Source organism: Leucoraja erinacea, chromosome 21, assembly GCF_028641065.1.
Source record: "Leucoraja erinacea ecotype New England chromosome 21, Leri_hhj_1, whole genome shotgun sequence".
Taxonomy (NCBI): Eukaryota; Metazoa; Chordata; class Chondrichthyes; order Rajiformes; family Rajidae; genus Leucoraja; species Leucoraja erinaceus.
In genome coordinates, this window is record NC_073397.1 from 31,026,282 (window position 1) to 31,046,992 (window position 20,711).

General features: G+C 43.4%; 1 protein-coding gene across 3 annotated transcripts in view; it reads right to left on the minus strand.

Moving 5' to 3' along the window:
• The window catches only part of helz2a (helicase with zinc finger 2a), a 68,199-nt gene extending 48,310 nt beyond the window's left edge, over positions 1–19,889 (minus strand). Inside the window, exons 1-5 of one of the 3 annotated variants that reach the window (XM_055652504.1) lie at positions 19,310–19,888; positions 18,592–18,662; positions 3,512–4,596; positions 1,810–1,993; positions 1,418–1,525 (exon numbers count right to left, since the gene is read on the minus strand). In XM_055652504.1, coding sequence (XP_055508479.1) covers positions 1,418–1,525; positions 1,810–1,993; positions 3,512–4,491 — 1,272 coding nt within the window. In that variant the 5' untranslated portion in view covers positions 4,492–4,596; positions 18,592–18,662; positions 19,310–19,888. Of the gene's footprint in view, positions 1–1,417; positions 1,526–1,809; positions 1,994–3,511; positions 4,597–18,591 lie in introns of all 3 variants that reach the window. The other 2 variants (XM_055652506.1, XM_055652505.1) reach the window with 2 other exon arrangements.
• Positions 19,890–20,711: the final 822 nt, after the last annotated feature.

Here is a 20,711-nt window from a genome sequence, read left to right on the forward strand (position 1 = left end):
AGACCTGGGTGACATGGTACACCATTCATTAAAAGTAGGCATGCAGGTGCGGCAGGCAGTGAAGAAGGCGAATGGTATGTTAGCATTCATAGCAAAAGGATTTGAGTATAGGAGCAGGGAGGTTCTACTGTAGTTGTACAGGGTCCTGGTGAGACCACACCTGGAGTATTGCGTACAGTTTTGGTCTCCTAATCTGAGGAAGGACATTCTTGCCATAGAGGGAGTACAGAGAAGGTTCACCAGACTGATTCCTGGGATGTCAGGACTTTCATACGAAGAAAGACTGGATAGACTCGGTTTGTACTCACTAGAATTTAGAAGATTGAGGGGGGATCTTATAGAAACTTACAAAATTCTTAAGAGGTTGGAGAGACTAGATGCAGGAAGATTGTTCCCGATGTTGGGGAAGTCCAGAACAAGGGGTCACAGTTTAAGGATTAGGGGGAAATCTTTTAGGACTGAGATGAGGAAAACATTTTTTCACACAGAGATTGGTGAATCTTTGGAATTCTCTGCCACAGAAGGTAGTTGAGGCCAGCTCATTGGCTATGTTTAAGAGGGAGATAGATGTGGCCCTTGTGGCTAAAGGGATAAGGGGGTATGGATAGAAGGCAGGTACAGGATACTGAGTTGGATGATCAGCCATGATCATATTGAATGGTGGTGCAGGCTCGAGGGGCCGAATGGCCTACTCCTGCACCTATTGTCTATGTTTTTATGTTTCAGGCTGTACACAGATGCAAGCAGTTCAGCCTCAACTGTAGCCCTTGCATTGATAAGGATGGAGACACTCTTGAAGTCTTCTCTTCACGTTTGGCTGCTTAATTATCCACCCTTCTCAATTACTTGCTCAGTCGGACTCTGGAGCTTTGGTCTGATCTGTCGACTGTTTTTACATCTAACGGTTTTGTTGCTGTTTAGACTCAATCTTATCTTGCAACTTTTTTCGGTTGGCACCCCATTTTTAAGCACAGGTGCAGATTACAACAAGCCCTTTTGCATTCCTCATTGAAACAAGGTTAACCATCTGACTTACCAGGGACATGCGGGTCGGCATTCCTGTTGCTGCTCCTGATGCCTAGTTTTGAGCTGCCATGTTTGTTCTATCACATTTAGCACGAGGAGTACAACCATACCACACAATAGATGATAGACACAAAATGCTGGAGTAACTCAGCAGGACAGGCAGCATCTCTGGAGAGAAGGGATGGGTGACGTTTTGGGTCGAGACCCTTCTAGAGACTGATCTCATCACCCATTCCTTCTCTCCAGAGATGCTGCCTGTCCCGCTGAGTTACTCCAGCATTTTGTGTCTACCCACAATATCCTCATACACTGTCCAAAAGTGACAATGCACGGTCATATTTGAACTCGTATTCAATTGTACTATATTTGATAGAGTGAAACGAATATCTACCTGTGATTCTATCTTGAATTTCCACGTCAGTTTGATTTTCTTCCTGTAATGAGGTACTCTTAAGTCACGATCACACGATATGGTAACACCATCAACTTTCTCCGACATCTGAAAGTGAATAAAAAATATTAAAGCATCTGCAGAAATATTAAAGAGGGAACTGCAGATGCTGGAAAATCGAACGTAGACAAAAATGCTGGAGAAACTCAACGGGTGAGGCAGCATCTATGGAGCAAAGAAATTCTTCGCTCATAGATGCTGCCTCACCCGCTGAGTTTCTCCAGCATTTTTGTCCCCCTGCTGAAATATTAACTAGATTTCCAATAGATGCCAAGAGAAACGGGACAATGTTGACAAAAGACAGTAACAACTATTGATGAGGTAAAACTTACAATCAGTACTTCATTCCCACAGTTTCTGTATTCTTCGAGTAATCTGTCGCGAAATGAAATCAGACCCTGCTTTTCTGCTTCTTTCTTCCGATTTTGCCCAACCTTTGATCGCGTTAGCCATTCTTCAAGTTCTTCACGGGAGTGGGCATAAACGCAGTTGTCACCAAGTTCACAGATATCCTTCCTTTAAAATTAAAAAAAAACATTTAAAGATCCATAAAACCTGCAAAAGCACAGTATTTCCTCAGTAGCAATAATTTCTGCCGTAGATAGCCTGGTATTCCAGTAACATCAGTGCTAGGTTCATGGGAGTTAACTTGGCTAATTGCCTTATCTCATTATCTCCTTCATGAGTATTGTTTCATTTAGTTTAGAGATACAGCGCAGAAACAGGCCCTTCGGCCCACTGAGCCGCTGCCGCCAGCAATCCCCGCACATTAACTCTAATCTACATCTACTGGATAATTTACGATTATACCCAACAAACCTTTATACTGAATAATGAGGAAGATTTGAGGAGGTACACGGCCAACTTCTCCTTCCTCTTTGTGTAGAAAGGAACTGCAGATGCTGGTATATGCCTAAGATAGATACAAAAAGTGCCAGAGTAACTCAGCGGTTCAGGCAGCATCTCTGGAGAATACGGATGGGTGACGTTTCGGGTCAGGTCTCAAGGGTCCCAACCCGAAACGTTGCCAATCTGTTTTCAGAGATGTTGCCTGACCCGCTGAGTTACTCCAGCACTTTGTGTATAATGTGGATAAATGTGAGGTTATCCATTTTGGTGGCAAAAACGGGAAAGCAGACTATTATCTAAATGGTGGCCGAAAAGGGGGAGATGCAGCGAGACCTGGGTGTCATGGTACACCAGTCATTGAAGGTAGGCATGCAGGTGCAGCAGGCAGTAAAGAAAGCGAATGGTATGTTAGCTTTCATTGCAAAAGGATTTGAGTATAGGAGCAGGGAGGTTCTACTGCAGTTGTACAGGGTCTTGGTGAGACCACACCTGGAGTATTGCGTACAGTTTTGGTCTCCAAATCTGAGGAAGGACATTATTGCCATAGAGGGAGTGCAGAGACGGTTCACCAGACTGATTCCTGGGATGTCAGGACTGTCTTATGAAGAAAGACTGGATAGACTTGGTTTATACTCTCTAGAATTTAGGAGATTGAGAGGGGATCTTATAGAAACTTACAAAATTCTTAAGGGGTTGGACAGGCTAGATGCAGGAAGATTGTTCCCGATGTTAGGGAAGTCCAGGACAAGGGGTCACAGCTTAAGGATAAGGGGGAATCCTTTAAAACCGAGATGAGAAGAACTTTTTTCACACAGAGAGGGGTGAATCTCTGGAACTCTCTGCCACAGAGGGTAGTTGAGGCCAGTTCATTGGCTATATTTAAGAGGGAGTTAGATGTGGCCCTTGTGGCTAAGGGGATCAGGGGGTATGGAGAGAAGGCAGGTACGGGATACTGAGTTGGATGATCAGCCATGATCATATTGAATGGCGGTGCAGGCTCGAAGGGCCGAATGGCCTACTCCTGCACCTAATTTCTATGTTTCTATGTTTCTATGTGTCTATCTACCTGTTCCTATTTCCTATGTTCTTATACTTGTCAATACCCAATAATGAGTAGTTACTCCAGACCATTATGCCAATTACCAAATGAGAAGAAGGAACATTTCCTGCAATTAGTCAATTTACCTTGAACATAACTGGAAATATTTTCTCTTAAGGGGTGGTTTTCGATACTTCCAGTCAACAGTAGTATCTGTCAAGACCATCTGACAATGTTCTATGGAAGAGCAATGATTCTGAAATCCATCCTGGGAAGAAAAGGTTACTAGACACACTTTGCAGTAAAACTGAACATTATTTTCTGTGACCTGTGCCTCGCTCGGCTGCCCGTTCCAGTTCCGTTTCTGTGATACCTGAACCAGAGTGGAACGTATCAGACCCCGTTGAGTCTCTGATTTCCACACCATCAGTTCAACCTCACTATGGGCAAAACTGCAATGACTGGAATCCCGTCCACATAACCATCCCCGCTTCATTTTATCGCAGTACTGTAATGTGACTCGTGATGAGACAGGTTTAATTCCATCGTACTTCACCATACCATTAATGCCCACATAGTTATAGACCAGCAATGGCCTCCATTTATGCTGTGGTTGCTCGCAACAAAAGCCATTGGATCTTTGAGAAACTATTTTATGAGGTATCATGTCGAAACAAACTGCACATATTTCAAGAAATTGTCCTTCAAATTCGTTAACAATTTCTTCCTCAACAGTCTGCTTCTTTGCTCGTGGTTTTTTTTTGTTGTTTGTTCTTCCTGCCACCAAATTCTTCAGGTTGTTTCGTTGAATGTTATGGTCCCTTTCAAAATTCCACACCATAGCTTCTTCTTTACTCCACGCAAAGGTGCAGTTGTTTCCATGTCTCCTGCAGCCAAAACCTTCCATATAGAACCAACAAACTTCATATTTTGCTGGATTAATGAAAGGAGATCGCTTCCGGATGAGTTTCCAACTGCTCTGATTCTTCCTCGCAACAAGTTCGACATGCTGGCATTCATGGTTCACGTTCTTGAGAACAACGGTGCGCTCGTCTGTTCTCTCAGAACATTGAACGCAAATTAGCTGCAAGTCAAGCTTCGTAAACAGCTCTTCCAAACTTTTCATTCTCCTTCCAGGGGGCAGTACCTCACTGTGGAGAGATCTCGGCTGTTTGGTTTTCAATCGTCTGATGCAGAATCAATGGTTGGCCACTGAGTTGCAAAAGAAGTACTGAAACATAAAAAGAAATAAAAATATAATTTATTTTATAACTCCTGCAGAAATGTTTTCTAGAATTATTCGCAAAAATGTTACAGCACCCATAGTCAGAATCGAGCCCGGACACCTGGCGCTGTAAGGCAGCAACTCTGTGCTGTCCTGCTATGTTGTCTGCGGAAGGCGCTCAGCATCGCCAAGGACTGCTCTCACCCCAACCATGGACTATTTACCCTCCTACCATCCGGGAGGCGCTACAGGTCTCTCCATTGCCGAACCAGCAGGTCGAGGAACAGCTTCTTCCCGGCGGCTGTCACTCTACTCAACAACGTACCTCGGTGACTGCCAATCACCACCCCCCCCGGGCACTTATTATTATTTATTCAAATCATTTGCTATGTCGCTCTTCCAGGGAGATGCTAAATGCATTTCGTTGTCTCTGTACTGTACACTGACAATGACAATTAAAATTGAATCTGAATCTGAATCTATGGTACAAGAAAAGATAAGGATAAAAATCTATCCAGACTTCTGCAACATGAGGCCCAGACGGTTGCGGTGGTGCAGCGGTAGAGTTGCTGCCTTACAGCGAATGCAGCGCCGGAGACCCGGGTTCGATCCCGACTACGGGTTCTGTCTGTACGGAGTTTTACGTTCTCCCTGTGACCTGCGTGGGTTTTCTACGAGATCTTTGGTTTCCTCCCACACTCCAAAGGTGTACAGGATTGTAGGTTAATTGGCTTGGTAAATGTAAAAATTGTCTCTAGTGGGTGTAGGATGTAGGTTAATGTGCGAGGATCGCTGGTCGGTGCGGTAAAGGGCCTGTCCCACTTGGGCGTCATTTGCGCATCACCCAGGTGGCGCGCGAAGATTTTGTGAATCCCAAAATCCTGGGTCGCCGCGCGAGACCGCATGTCACCATACGCGCGTAATGTGCACTGTGCGCGCATCACGACGATGTGTAAATGCTGCCGCGTTAATGAAGCACAAGTGACGCCCAAGTGGAACAGGCCCTTTAATGTAAAAATTGTTCCTAGTGAGTGTAGGATGGTGCTGATGTGCAGGGTTCGATAGTTGGTGCGGACTCGGTGGGCCAAAGGGCCTGTTTGGGTGCTGTACCTCTTAACGAAACTAAAGGAAATGTTAATGCCAAGTACTTATCTACCTCATCAGCATTGGCCTAAAACCATTGGCAAGAATTACTTGGCCAGAGAGTGGTGTGGGACATAATCCAGTGCAGATTTTATAAATGTGGGAAAGAACTGCAGATGCTGGTTTAAATTGAAGGTAGACACAAAATGCTGGAGTAACTCAGCGGGGCAGGCAGCATCTCTGGAGAGATGGAATGAATGATGTTTTGGTTCGAGACCCTTTTTCAGACAACGTTTATAGGACTTATAGGACTCATCGAGGCAGGGGTAACAGCGTGCCTTGTGGCGAGGTGCAGAGGCAATAGTTGCCTCTGAAGTACACACTGAAGTCCTCCTTATTCATGGGGAGAATTTAATCAATTGCACTAAATTCATGTTTTTTGTGTGTTTATATTGGACCTGACATCCCAAAAGACTTGACCGGCTGAGTTAGGCACAAAGGCACCTCTCTTCCATCTTGCTAAGATTTCAAGGTAGAAGGGTCATGACCCGAAACACCACACATCCATGTTATCCAGAGTTGCTGCCTGACCCGCTGTTATTCCTGCACCTCGAGTCCTTTTGGCTAAGATTTCAGTTGGAGAGGAATGAAATTTTTAATGCCCAATTTATATACTTAAAGGCCTATTGTCCTCTGCTAAGCAAATTAATATTAGATTTGGTGGTGAAGTCAAGTAATAAGGAGGATAAATTTCACATTACACTTTTAATGCACATTTAGTTCAACTGGTTTCCACCTGTCGTAGCAACAGTAAAGATTTCGCCAGATCACATTCTGGTATGACAATGATAGACATGGTCATTAGATAAGTCCAATTTTCAGAATGTATGTTTCCTGCAAAGAAGCTCACTCATTAAGTAAATGGATGTTGAGAAATTCAATACAATTTCTGAGTTATTTACAGCATCTTCAATTTGTTAATTTTCAAAATGAGTGGGAAATCATGGGAAAAAATTAAATTTGAGGGCCAAATGGCCGAGTCCTGTCCCCATATTATGATTTGAATGACACAATGGCTGATGGTAATCACAATGAGATTAGTCTACAGTCACGACTAAGACCCCCCCTCATTCAGCCCCTTGCAGAATCCATGTCAATCATAAACATACATTTTATTATTTCCACTGCTTCCCCATTCTCTATAGTTAGTTAGTTAGTTAGTTAGTTAGTTTAGTTTATTGTCAAGAGTACCAAGGTACAGTGGAAAGCTTTTGTTGGATGCTATCCAGTGGTGGATAAAGCTCCATAGATGCTGCTGCACCCGCTGAGTTTCTCCAGCATTTTTGTGTACCTTCGATTTTCCAGCATCTGCAGTTCCTTCTTAAACAAGAGGAAAGACAATACATGATTACAATTGAGCCATTTGCAGTGTATAGATACATGAAAAGGGAAGAACTTTTAGTGTAAGGAGTTTAATGCATGTAGGATTTCTCATGTTTCGTGTTCAGAAGAAAACCCATCGACATAAAACTCTCAACAGATCTTACAATTTATCCCTCATCAGATGTTCATGACCTTCTGACAATTTCCACCATTTAACCTTTTTATTACTTCACTCTGCTACTTTACAGCTCCTGATAAACACTTGGAAACTGATATTAAATTTCAAATTAATTTCAGTGTGATTGTTCTTTCACCAGTCAATAATATTTTATTTCCCTGTGTAATTTTTCCAGATTATTATCTCTGAGAAAACATTTTCCTCTTGAAAATAATATTCTTTGCAAATTTTAATGGTCACTTGGTACCTGGAGGGAATATAAACTCTTAATCAAAGACAAAAATATTATATATTTTTAATCTAAAGGAAGCTTCACGTTAGGTGATAGCGACTGGTGAAATGGTTCAGGCAAAACTTGATTATCAACCCATCTGATGTTAAGTGTGTAACTGCAACACAATGAAACAATTAATTCTGGCATTTTGAATTTGTTAACGTCTAGCTATGCAGTGGTTGTGATGCACACCCACATGATGCAATCCTAACCTGACAACCCATTAAGGGCCTGTCCCACTTAGGTAATTTTTTCGGCGACTGCAGGCGACCATGGGTGACAACTGTATGGTCGTGACTCGTCTCCTCAAGTCGCCTAAAGAGTCGTAACTTTTTTCTTGTCGCCGCTGGATTTTTGAAATGTTCAAAACTTTTCGGTGACTGTGGGCTTGACGTAGCTTGTCGACCCCTGTCGTAGGTTGTCGTAGGTTGTCTCCAGGATGACGCAGGTTGTCGTCGGGTGACGTTGGTTGTCACCGGGTGATGACTGGTGAATTCTATTGGCGACCACCTACGCCAACCGGCGACAGGTACCGGCGACTGAATTGTCTTCCGTTGTTGCCGACAGGGCCGTAGCTTGTCGAACCCTGTCGGGGTGGACGTAGGTTGACTTCGGTTGTCATATGTTGTCGTCTGTGTGGTCGTAGGTTCTCGTAGGTGTGGTTGTAGGTTGTTGTCCTGTCGCGAAGAATTGGGTCACTGGTTGTCATAGTTTGACGTCGACTAGGTGGTGGGTTTTCGTAGACATTGTCGTGGGGGGGGGGTCCAGTTGCCGATTTCTCGGCGACTTGCTACTACTGTGACTGTAGCCGGCAGTCGCCGAAAAATTCGCCTAAGTGGGACAGGCCCTTTAGATTCATCAACAGCTTAATCACAGTTTCTTGATTCGTGCATTTGTCAGGGTTTATGTCCCGTCATGTCATATCACTTTGACTGGGCTTTTCCTGGCATGGTATCTCAATAATCCTCCCATCATCTGCAATTAGTCCTAATGGTCCCTCCCAATCCCTAACCATGAGATTAAAAAAGGGTAAAGGGGTTTCTAAAGGCAGTAGAATAAAGGCTAAGGGAAATGGACATATATAGGGAGACATCGTCAGAAATGAAGGAGACTGGTAGAGACGGGAGAAAAGAGAGGAGAATAAACTGAGAGGCAAAAGTGATTGCAGGAAAAGAGAAGGGAGAGGTGGAATTTAAAGACCAGAGTTTTGAAATGGTTTTAAGACAAAGAGTATAATCATTATAATTGTCTGACTCAGATCAATTTCATCAAATCAGTGTGTCATGTGAAATTCCCCATTGCTCCATATCCTACTAAATGCTTTCATAACAAGTCACATCAATGGTTCACAACTAGGCTCATCATCAATCTTCAGTGAGATAAGATAGATTCTTGATTTGTTCTGGTGTCAGGGGTTATGGGGAATAAGGCAGGAGAATGGGGTTAGGCGAGATAGATCAGCCATGATTAAATGGTGGTGTAGACTTGATGGGCCGAATGGCCTACAACTACTATCACTTATGATTATGGTCCTATGAAGACTGATTTCACACTTCAACAAAAACATTGTGTGAACATTCACTATTATCTTTGCCACTCCGATTCAAAACATTTCATGTAATGCATTCTCACTGAAGAAGAGTCTCGACCCAAAACGTCACCTATTCCTTTTCTCCGGTGATGCTGCCTGACCCATTGAGGTACTCCAGCAGTTTGTATATATCGTCCTATAATGCAAATGCTTAAATGTTGCAGATTTACAGCAAGAGACTTTGAGGTGTACTCTTGCACTCTAACCGGTAATACATTATACCCATGTGCACGTAATGTGAATGTGAAGGGGTTGGGGTGCTTTGGGAAAATGGTAGGTGTCTGTGAAAGACTGGGCTTCACAGGTGATGGCATCATAGGGTTGGAGGTCCAGTTCTTGGTAATCATGTGACCCACTTGCCACCACCAAGTCTGGACCTCTGAAGAAGTTTCAAGAAGCTTCTGCCCATGTGACCCACCTGTTGCCAGTAAGTCTGGGCTCCTGAAGAGGTTTCTGTTTTGGTTCAATATTCTGACGCTTGTTCTGTACCTATGATTGGGCAAAGGAGTTGCCTCCCACGTTATCTTCCCGCTGGTATTTGTGATTGTTTTGTCGGGGTTGCCTCCCCCTCTACTTCCGCGCCGTTAGTTTCCCGCCACTGTATAGGGGTATAAAAGGGAGATCGTTTCGTTGGGGTGCGTTAGTTGTCTTTCATTCAGTTCTGTTGCTGGCCCCACGGTGAATAATAAGGGTGTTTGGACTCCAGTGTTCAATTTAGTGTTTTACTGACCCAGACTAGGGAGGGTAAAAGAACCGGAATTAACAGTAAAATGTATGTTCATAAGTTATAGGAGCAGAATTAGACCATTCGGCCCATCAGGTCTACTCCGCCATTCAATCACGGCTGATCTACCCTTCCCTCTCGACCCCATTCTTTTTAGCTTAGTTTAATTTCGAGGCAGCACCGACCAGCGATCCCCGCACACTAACATTATCCTAAACACACTAGGGACAATTTACACTATTACCAACCCAATTAACCTACAAACCTCCACGTCTTTGGAGTGTGGGAGGAAACTGAAAATCTCAGAGAAAACCCACGCAGGTCACGGGGAGAACGTATAAACTCTGTACAGACAGCACCCGTAGTCAGCGATCCTGACTTCTCCCCATATCCCCTGACACCGTAGTAATCAAGAATCTGTCAATCGTGGTAGATGGCTGAGAATTCGGTTAGAGTGGAAATTCTAAATATACTGGATAAGTCAATCTTAGACTGAAACCCTTGTTTACAACTTCTGAAACATAAAAGGAAACGCCTTAACTCAAATTATCTTTATTAATAATAATAATAATAATAAATTTTATTTATGGGTGCCTTTCAAGAGTCTCAAGGACACCTTACAAAAATTTAGCAGATAGAGGAAAAACATGTAAGGGGAATGAAATAAATAGTAGAGACATGACTAGTACACAAAGTAAAGACAGAATTCAATTCAAAACACAATATGAGCCAATTAATGCACAGATGAAAAGGGAGGTGGACGTGGGGTTAAGGATAGGCAGAGGTGAAGAGATGGGTCTTGAGGCGGGACTGGAAGATGGTGAAGGACACGGAATTGCGGATCAGTTGGGGGAGGGAGTTCCAGAGCCTGGGAGCTGCCCTGGAGAAGGCTCTATCCCCAAAACTGCGGAGGTTGGACTTGTGGATGGAGAGGAGACCGGCTGATGTGGGTCTGAGGGACCGTGAGGGTTGGTAGGGGGAGAGGAGGTCAGTGAGATAGTGGGGGGGGGGGGGGGGCAGATGGTGGAGGGCTTTGTAGGTGAGGATAAGGATTTTGTAGGTGATCCGGTGGGAGATGGGAAGCCAGTGAAGTTGTTTGAGGACTGGAGTGATGTGATGCCAGGATTTGGTCAATCAGCTGTGAGTATTATTTAAAAGAGGAACATTTATAATGAAGTGCGTCATCATCTGAAACCTGGACACGTCACAAAAAAGCTGCACAAGCAGTTTCTGAAACAGTGACTGTGTTGCACGGGGTGTTATTAAACAAAGTACAAAGGAATTAGTCAGAGTTGGAATTGAGTGCAGAGTGAGGCACTGCCACATGACTCTAGGTTTGGTTATGGTTTTGTAAACTGAAACTAAAAAGTATTGAACATTTTATCCAGTGTTATCATACCGAGCGTATTTTAATTTTAATCTTTTAATTCTAATCTCCAGATTATTCCCATGTCATGTGTTAAGGTGTGCTGAAACAGAACTCGGCTTAGTTTGTGGGTGGAGAAATGATACAACTTCTGATTCCTTTATTTTGCTTTAGGGAAACAGACTAGAAACATGCCCTTCGGTCGTCCGAGTCCACACTTGAGGGCATAGTTTTAAGGTTAGAGGGGCAAAGTGTAAAGGGGGGGTGGGGAGCAAGTATTTTACACTGAGGGTGCCTAGAGTGCACAGCTAGGGGTGGTAATGAAAGTAGATACAATCATGGTATTTACGACTTGCTTGGAACTTTTAGAAACTCTTAGAACTTTTGTTGTAAGGGGAACATCTAGAATATTTTGTAAGCATGATCCAGTGTCTCAGTTGTAGTCTGCTGTCGAGGTGAGAGATATCTTTGACTGCGTTAAAGGAAATTGGAAAGGGGAATGGAACAAGAAGCATAATAAAAGAGATTGTTAAATGAGATTGTTTATTATTATTCGGGTTACATGCAAACCACCTTACAAAAAGGTAATAATTGTATTGTATTGTATTGTATTCAAATTTATTGTCATTGTCTCAATTTGAGACAATGAAATGAATTTCCCTTACAGGCAGTATCATAAAAAAAAAATCACCAAAAAAAAAAAATAATAATAAATAAATAATAAAACATATTAAAAAATAAAATTGAAATTGTGGTGCGTTTTTTACTCGTGGACATTTTTCATCATGTTGAAAAAAACGCCCCGACCTACTTGATGCCAGAGTACCAACGACTAGCATCACGACCCTTAGGAGCCGCCACAAAATTGAATTAAAAAAAAAAAAAAAAAATGTTTGTATTGGAAAGGGAAGGGGGTCCCATTTCACAGATATAGACACCACATATCCACCGACTCCACCAGGATTGGGTTCCAATGAAATGAATAAATAGGGTAATCATGATGTTTTGAAACAGTCTGAAGGAAAAGTTAAGTCCCACTTTCACGACCTTATTCACGACCGCTGCCGAGTTTGCCCTTGACTCATACTCGCAGCATGGTCGTCACGAGGTCGTGATGCTAGCCGTTGGTACTCTGGCATCAAGTAGGTCGGGGCGTTTTTTTCAACATGATGAAAAATGTCCACGAGTAAAAAAAGGTCGTGAATTAGGTTGTGAAAGTGGGACTGGCCCTTTAGCAATCATCATAGTTCCAAAGAAATGAATAAAAAGAAAGCAAGTCAATGGTCAGATTTGATGCACTCAAGGCACTACAGTAAAAGGAAAACTAACAGTTTTAACCAGAAAGGAAAAGCATAAAATGTGTGAATAAAACATTAGCGGAGGATGACAAGTCAGTGGGCGTGTGGGGACCGCCGTGGGAGAGGGGGAAGAACAATGAAGAATGGAGGACCTGGTGAGAGGGAACCACCTGGTGGGGGGAGGGGAGGGGGGGGGGGGGGGGGGGGGGGGGCAAACAGAGGAGGAGCCGGCAGGGGGATCTTTGTAGCTTTGTCAGCGCCATTTGTGTGACGACTATTTGCATACCTTGGATTTCACTGTGCCTTGTCCTCTTGTATAGAAGAGAGTACAAGGAAGAATCTGAATGAATTACAAGTGAAAATGCAATATGGAAAACACATTGTAACTATTACTGAAAAAAGACAGTAATATGATCAGGACCAGAAAATGAGAAGTAAATGGAGACGCAAGAGGCTGCAGGTGCTGGGTTTCAACCTGAAACATCAACAATTACTTCCCCCCCCATAGATGCTGCCTGACCCAGTGAGTTCCTCCAGTGGTTCGTTCACCTTTGTCTGAGAGTGGAGTAAAGGTTAGAAGAAGAGCAGTAATCTTTGGCTAAAGAAGGATAAAATCACATCATCGATGAGAGATGATACATGAGTGAACTAAGCAAGCTGTGATGGATTTTTGGGGTAGAATTTAAAAACAGGAAGGATGTAAGATTCTTGTGACTGCTAAACAGTGGAAAACATAAATGTGGAAATTAGAAAAGCACGTAAGCAAACCGGTTTTTAGCTTCTGGGAATTCTAAGAAATTATAACTTCCTTATAGATTGGAATCAACAGATGTGTAATAGGGATTACTGAGACATTTTTTGGAGAATCTAGACTTTGTTTTCAGTTAAGGCACGCCTTTAACCTAATAATGGACCAGACCACATTAGATATATTATTCATCAACTAGCTATACTTAACGGCTTAAAAATGTGGTGACATCCATTAAATTACAATCATAGTATTGAGTTCAGTGTAAGCTTTCATAGGGAGAAATGAGAACTGGAGGAGGAGGATATCGATGAAACGAAACTGAAACAGAAACTGAAACTATACAAAGTAAACTGGGGAACTGGCAAGGGCATTAGAAGCCTGTTCAGAGTTCATGGTCTTCGTGGTCTGTGAAACGGCCTGTTCACCTTTCACACATCGCCACGCAACCTGTTTATGTTGACCAGCTATCTTAACAATGTCAGCGTGGCCTTCAAAGGTACAACGCAATATTTATACAGAAATTATCAGTGGAATACTTACATAGATTGTTTTAAAGGGCCCTAGTATTGCTGTGATTCATTCGTAAAGGATGAAGCTTGACTCATTCAGAAATTAGTCAGGTATCTGAACATAGTCACAGAGTGAAACAATGTGGAAACAGGCCCTTCGACCCAACATGCCCACTCCGGCTAACATGTCCCAGCTATACTAGTCCACTTCTGACATGGGCAACACACACTGCCGCACTGGTGAGTAAGGCACGGCAACACCTTTGCCACCTCAGACAGCTGAGGAAATTCAGAATCTTTCTGAGGATCCTTCAGTGCTTCGACTCTGGGGCTGCCAAAAGCATCTTGTCCGGCAACATCACAATCTGGTTTGGGAACAGCTCTGCCGAGGATAGGAAGGCTCTGCAAAGAGTAGTGCGTTCGGCCGAACACACTATGGGAACTACACTCGCCCCTCTGCAAGACCTATACACCAGGAGGTGCAAATCCAGAGCCAGCAACATTTCATTTCACTGCACATCTTGTATGTGTATGTGACAAATAAAAGTTGACTTGACTTACCTGCATTTGGTCCATATCCCTCCAAATCTGTCCTATCCATGTACCTGTCTATCTGTTTCTGAGATGTTGGGATAGTATCTGCCTCAACTACCTCCACTGGCAGCTTGTTCCATACACCCACTGCCCTTTGTGTGAAAAACATACCCCTCAGATTCCTATTCATTGTTTTCCACTTCACCTTAAACCTACATCCTCGATTCACCTACTCTGGGCAAGAGACTCTGTGCATCTACCCAATCTATTCCCTTCATGATTTTATGCACCTCTACAAGATCATCCCTCATCCTCCTGTACTCCAGGGAATAGCGTCCCAACCTACTCAACCTCTCCCCATAGCTCAGACCCTCTAGTCCTGGCCCGTAAATCTTCTCTGTACCCTTTCCAGCTTGACAACATCTTTCCTATAACATGGAGCCCAGAACTGAACGCAATTGTCTGTAGCACAGTCAACATGTATGTAGGAGATCTCTTAACCTACAAATCTCTCTAGGTTGATGTCAATGACATGGAGAGTGCATTGTACTCTGAGATCCAAGTTTTCCTCCAACTGGATGGGTAAATTGGGGTATATATCCAAATCAGTAATTTAGCCCCAAAAATAAAACTTTGAAAAAACAAGTGAAAAGAACCAAGAGGCACAGAAATCATCAAAAAGTCATAACGAGTGCATAAGGATGGAAGTCACATTTCAGCTGTCCAAAAGCCCCAGTTAGATCACAGCTGGACTAATAAGGGAGGTTCTGAACACCACAACCTAAGACACATTGGGTTGTGGAGTTCATAAGTTTATGTTCTAGGAGCGGAATTAGGCCATTCAGCCCATCACGTCTACTCTGCCATTCAATCATGGCTGATCTATCTTTTCCTCTGAACTCTGTTCTCCTGTCTTCTCCACATAACCCCCGACACCCTTATTAATCAAGAATCTGCTCATCTCCACCTTAAAAAGATCCTTCAGTGCCTCCAGTGTAGCAAATTCCACAGATCCACCATCCTCTGACTAAAGAAATTCCTCCTCGTCTCCTTTTTAATGGTGTGTCCTTTTATTCTAAGACTATGGCCTCTGGTCGTACTCTCTACTCACTAGAGGAAACGGGGTGGAGAGGAACTAGAAATGACATGGGGGCTCTAAGGTTTACATTAAAAAAAGATCAAGCAAATTAAGGGCATAGGTCTCATCATTTTGATGTATTATTTGAAGTTTCCAATGGGGTAGGTGGGAGGTCAGGGCCTCTCTCCAGTTGGTGAAGGGACGTTCCCTGTTGCTGTTAACAACTGTGAAGAAACTGTCTCTGTATCTGGAGTTATGCGTTTTCACACTTCTGTAGCACTTGCCTGATGGGAGAGGAGCTTAACAAGGGCAGGACCTACACAATGAATGGTAGGGCTCTGGGGAGGGTTGCAGAGCAGATGGATCTAGGAGTGCAGCTACATAGTTCCTTGAAAGTGGCATCACGGGTAGATCGGGTGGTCAAAAGGCTTTCGACACATTGGCTATCAGCAGTCAGAGTGTTGAGTACAAAAGTTGGGAGGTCATGTTGCAGTTGGTGAGGCCACATTTAGAGTCTTGTGTTCAGCTTTGTCATCATGTTGTAGGAAAGACGTTGTCAAGCTGGAAAGGGTGCAAAAATGATTTATGAGGATGTTGCCAGGACTCAAGGGCCTAAGCAATCGAAAAGGTTGAGCAGGCTAGGACTTTATTCCTTGGATCTTAGGAGGATGAGGAGTGATCTTATAAAGGTGTGCAAAATCATGAGAGGAATAGACGCACAGATTCTCTTGCCCAGGATTGGGGAATCGGGAACCAAAAACACAGGTTTAAGGTTAGGGGACGTACATGGATAGGATAGGCTTAGAGGGTTATGGAACAAGTGCGGGCAGGGGATACTAATGTTGATGGGGCATGTTGGTTGGCATTGGTGTGTTGGGCCAAAGGGCCTGGTACCACACTATGACTCTTTGAGTGGACAAATTAATTTCTATTTCTTAATCAGTTTCCTAGCCAGATTGGTGAATTATCCCAATTTCATGAGTTAACGGAATTGAAGATATGTTTAAAATGTGATCAGGATATCATTGGAAGGTAGCAGAGAGGCAAAATTAGTTTATTGTTCCATTGGCATGGTGTGACAAGTGGTGCTCTCTAGAGAAATGTACAGGGACCTCAGCTGTAATGTTATAGACATCAAAATAAAGAGTTTGTCATTTTACAAACACCACAAAATTAGAAGGCTCAGGAAGAAGTGATACTCAAGTTGTACAGGGACTTGACTGCAATCCATCTCAAACATTGCTTTGAATTTTGGAAGCCAAACCTCAAGTTGTTGGTCTTGGAGAGTCTACAGGACAGATACATCAGGATTATAATTCAAGATTTAAAATATTGTACTTTGAAGAGGTAAGGAGGTGTATCTAATTGGCTAGGTTTGGAATGTACATTGCTGTAAGGTCAATTGTGACCACACTAACCTACTGTGGCTGAATGGTTCCCAATACACATCCAATAATGATGGCTTTCATGGTGTAGACACAGTAAAAGAATGTCCTTCTGATGGAGAGCATAACACCATTAAACAAATATAATCAAAATCCATCAACAGTGAAATTAGGAAGTTCATCTTCACACACAAGGTAGTGTACACATGGCCACCTCCCTCCCAAAAGTCTGGAGGTACAAGCATGTTTGAAACTTTTAAGACTGAGATGCAGAGATTTTGATTAGGTAAGGGTACCTTGGAATGCCGAGCAAAATGACTTGTCTAAAGAAGGGCCTCAACCCGAAACGTCACCCATTCCTTCTCTCCAGAGATGCTGCCTGTCCCGCTGCCTGTCCCGCTGAGTTACTCCAGCATTTTGTGTCTAAAATGACTTGTCAGATTAGGCACAAACCAATTAAAAGGTGGAACAGGTTAAAAGGCTGAATAGCCTGTTTTTGTTCCCCTGGGCTGAACCATCCTACCAACAACTAGAGAGCAGTCCTGCATTGGAGACCCTCGGACTATCTTTAATCGGACTTTACTGGAATTTATCTTGCGCTGATGTTATTCTCTTTATCCTGTAACTGTGTAGAAAGGAACTACAGATGGTGATATATGCCAAAGATAGACACAAAGTGCTGGAGTAACACAGCGGGTCAGGCAACATCTCTGGAGAAAAAGGATGGGCGATGTTTCCAGTCGAGATCCTTCTACAAGATCCCGACCTGAAACATTACCCATCCTTTTCCTCCAGGAATGTTGCTTAACCGGCTGAGTTACTCCAGCGCTTTTCTGTACACTGTGGACTGCTGGATTGTAATCATGTATAGGGTGATTTCACGAAAGGTCACTGGAGCGTAGATCCGCACCCACGTGACCGAAAATCTCAACTGGAGTACATGCTATACATCCGGTACATGTTAGTGAATGGGAAAACACGCACTTTCCCACCCGTTAAAAACATCGAAAACGGCCAGTTTTTGAGCTGCAATTTACTGTGCCAGTCGGGGTGACCATGAGGCACAGCTACCTAGATTTACAGTCCAAAAAAAGATAGAAACTAAGGTAAATTAAAGAGGGGGCTGAAGGTGCCAATCCAGCGGAAGTGAACAGCGGACATTTGCTGTGGAGATTTAAAGGTCCAAAATATCGGGAATTATCGCGTTTGCTCGCTGAATTTCATCAAAAGTAAGTCAATAATGCATTATTGACTTACTTTTGTCTACGGATCTACCTTATTGACTTACTTTTGTCTACGGATCTACGCTCCAGTGACCTTTCGTGAAATCACCCTATAGTCTTTCCACTGACTGGACAGCACGCAATAAAAATAAAAAGCTTTTCCTGTACCTCAGTACACGTGACAATAAACTAAATTAAAATATAGATCAAAAGTGATAGGGAGTTGAATTAGGCTATTTGACCCATCAAGTCTACGCCATTCAATCATGGCTGATCTATCTCTCCCTCCTAACCCCATTCTCATGCCTTCTCCCCATAACCTCTGACACAGGTACTGATCAATAATCTATCTATCTATCTACTTTGAATAGTATCCACTGACTTGGCCTCCACAGCCTTCTGTGGCAAAGAATTCCACAGATTCACCACCCTTTGACTAAAGACAACAATGCACATTCTGACGGGTACTCCAAGACAAAGATGCAGCTTGGGCGCTGAGGGGCTAACGCTACATTGAAAGAACGAGCGGCATAAGTTGACGTGTACAACCATAAAATAATGCAAACGTTGGCTTTCCTCGCGTGTAACAACGACCAAAATCAAAGCGATTGCACTTGTACTCACTGACATAGTTATTGTGAGCAGCGTAGATTGTGATGGGGAGAATCTTCACCCGATGTCACCAGTTATTCCTCCTAAAAAAATATAAAGGGCCATCAACGTGAGTTTTCCTTTTCTGAATCAACGCCTTGAAATCTAAACAACAGCGGCTTTGGCCACGGATTTAACAGTTCATGTTCTTAAGAAGGTTTGATAGGTCGGTATTGGACGCGGACCAATATTGAAGTCCTCCCTTCACCACCTCCAGTTTAAATTCCATTTGGAATATTTTGGAGGACCAAGAAACCAAGAAGAACCAAGAAGATTCATTGCAAAAACAGAAGAAAAGGGAATTGCTTGTGGACGGTCCGGTTCAGATTCCACAACAGAAGCACAAAACAATTGGATTTCATGTAATTGCCAATCGCCTCCAAGTAGAAATGAAAGTTAAGTCATCTTATCTGTCAGTGGTTTGCTGCAGGGCACGGCTGGCGCTGAAGGAACTGTCCATTTAAATGTGTAGAAGAGATATATTTTACCCACCAACTCCTGAACACACACACACACACACACACACAGTGCAATAGCAGAATAATTGTGTATTATCAATTGCAATCCCATTGTCATCCACTGTTTTAATTTGTAAACATACCTTCAAAAAAAAAACATTTTGTACGAATTCCCTTCATCATGCGTGGCATTTAAACCTAAAACCGAAACAAACTTCCTGTTTTGTTCTTACCTCTCCGCTGTCCCTTTAAACTTCTGCCAGCATCAGAGGCTGATTCTCCTCCTCATCATAACATAACATTTTTCCACTGGTGGGTCTATCACATTGGACAGTTCCCTTCAGCGGCAGCTCTGCCTTTAAATGCAGCGATCCACTGACAGACAAGACTACAGTGAACTTGTTTGGCTGTTAAGTTTCGTTTCATTGCTCGGAAGTTACCTCATTGTAAGCAAGGAAAACAAGAGTAGGCGTGATCCTTGAGTCACGCCGATACCCCGATGATATTATGTTTACAATTACAGTTCGGATGCACTTGTGACAGGGAGCAGGGTGTGAATGTAACTGCGCTGGCTGTTATTATGCATTTTCTGATCTTGATACCAGCGCTCAATAACGCCATTTTGTGTGTAAAGCAATGGATAGACAATATATTGTGTGTTTTTACCTGCTGGACCACTGGCATTCCCCCATCCTCGCTAACATACCATCTGTGTCCCTGCAGGAGATCTAATGTTTACTCAAGTGCCACACATTTGTAGGGGGTGTTGTGCAAACTACCCTGTAGTAAGGACGTCAGCGTGTGAGATATCATGAGGGTCAACAATCTGAGGCATATCCTATGGGGTGGGGTTAGAGTTCAGAATTACTTGTCAAAGCCTTTCAAGAATCAGCCCGCTTGGCTGTGGTGATAAGGACCCTCCCTGTCAGGTCTTCATGCCAGTTGACGTTTGCCATGCATGTCTGGAAAGGGATGCTGTGTGATACTTAAGGGAACCTGAGGTGCACCTCAAGCAGCTGTCTCAGAGGATGATCCCAAGAAAGCATACCCAGACAAACATCAACTGCTGCTGAAGGATAATTCACGTGATGAAAGGCACAGTCTGCACACAACTTGCTGGTTTTCCAGTGTAGGGAGCTGTCCGCAACCTGTCCGCTGCAGACTGGCACAGTCCTAGGTGTAGGATTACATGCTGAGGGACTCACTGAAGCACCTGGAGCATTGTGTGCAGTTTTGGTCCCCTAATTTGAGGAAGGACATTCTTGTTATTGAGGGAGTACAGCGTAGGTTTACAAGGTTAATTCCCGGGATGGCAGGACTGTCATATGCTGAGAGGATGGAGCGGCTGGGCTTGTACACTCTGGAGTTTAGAAGGATGAGAGGGAATCTTATTGAGACATATAAGATTGTTAAGGGTTTGGACACGCTAGAGGCAGGAAACATGTTCCCGATCTTGGGAGAGTCCAGAACCAGGGGCCACAGTTTAAGAATAAGGGGTAAGCCATTTAGAACGGAGACAAGGAAACACTTTTTCTCACAGAGATTTGTGAGTCTGTGGAATTCTCTGCCTCAGAGGGCAGTGGAGGCCAGTTCTCTGGATACTTTCAAGAGAGAGCTAGATAGGGCTCTTAAAGA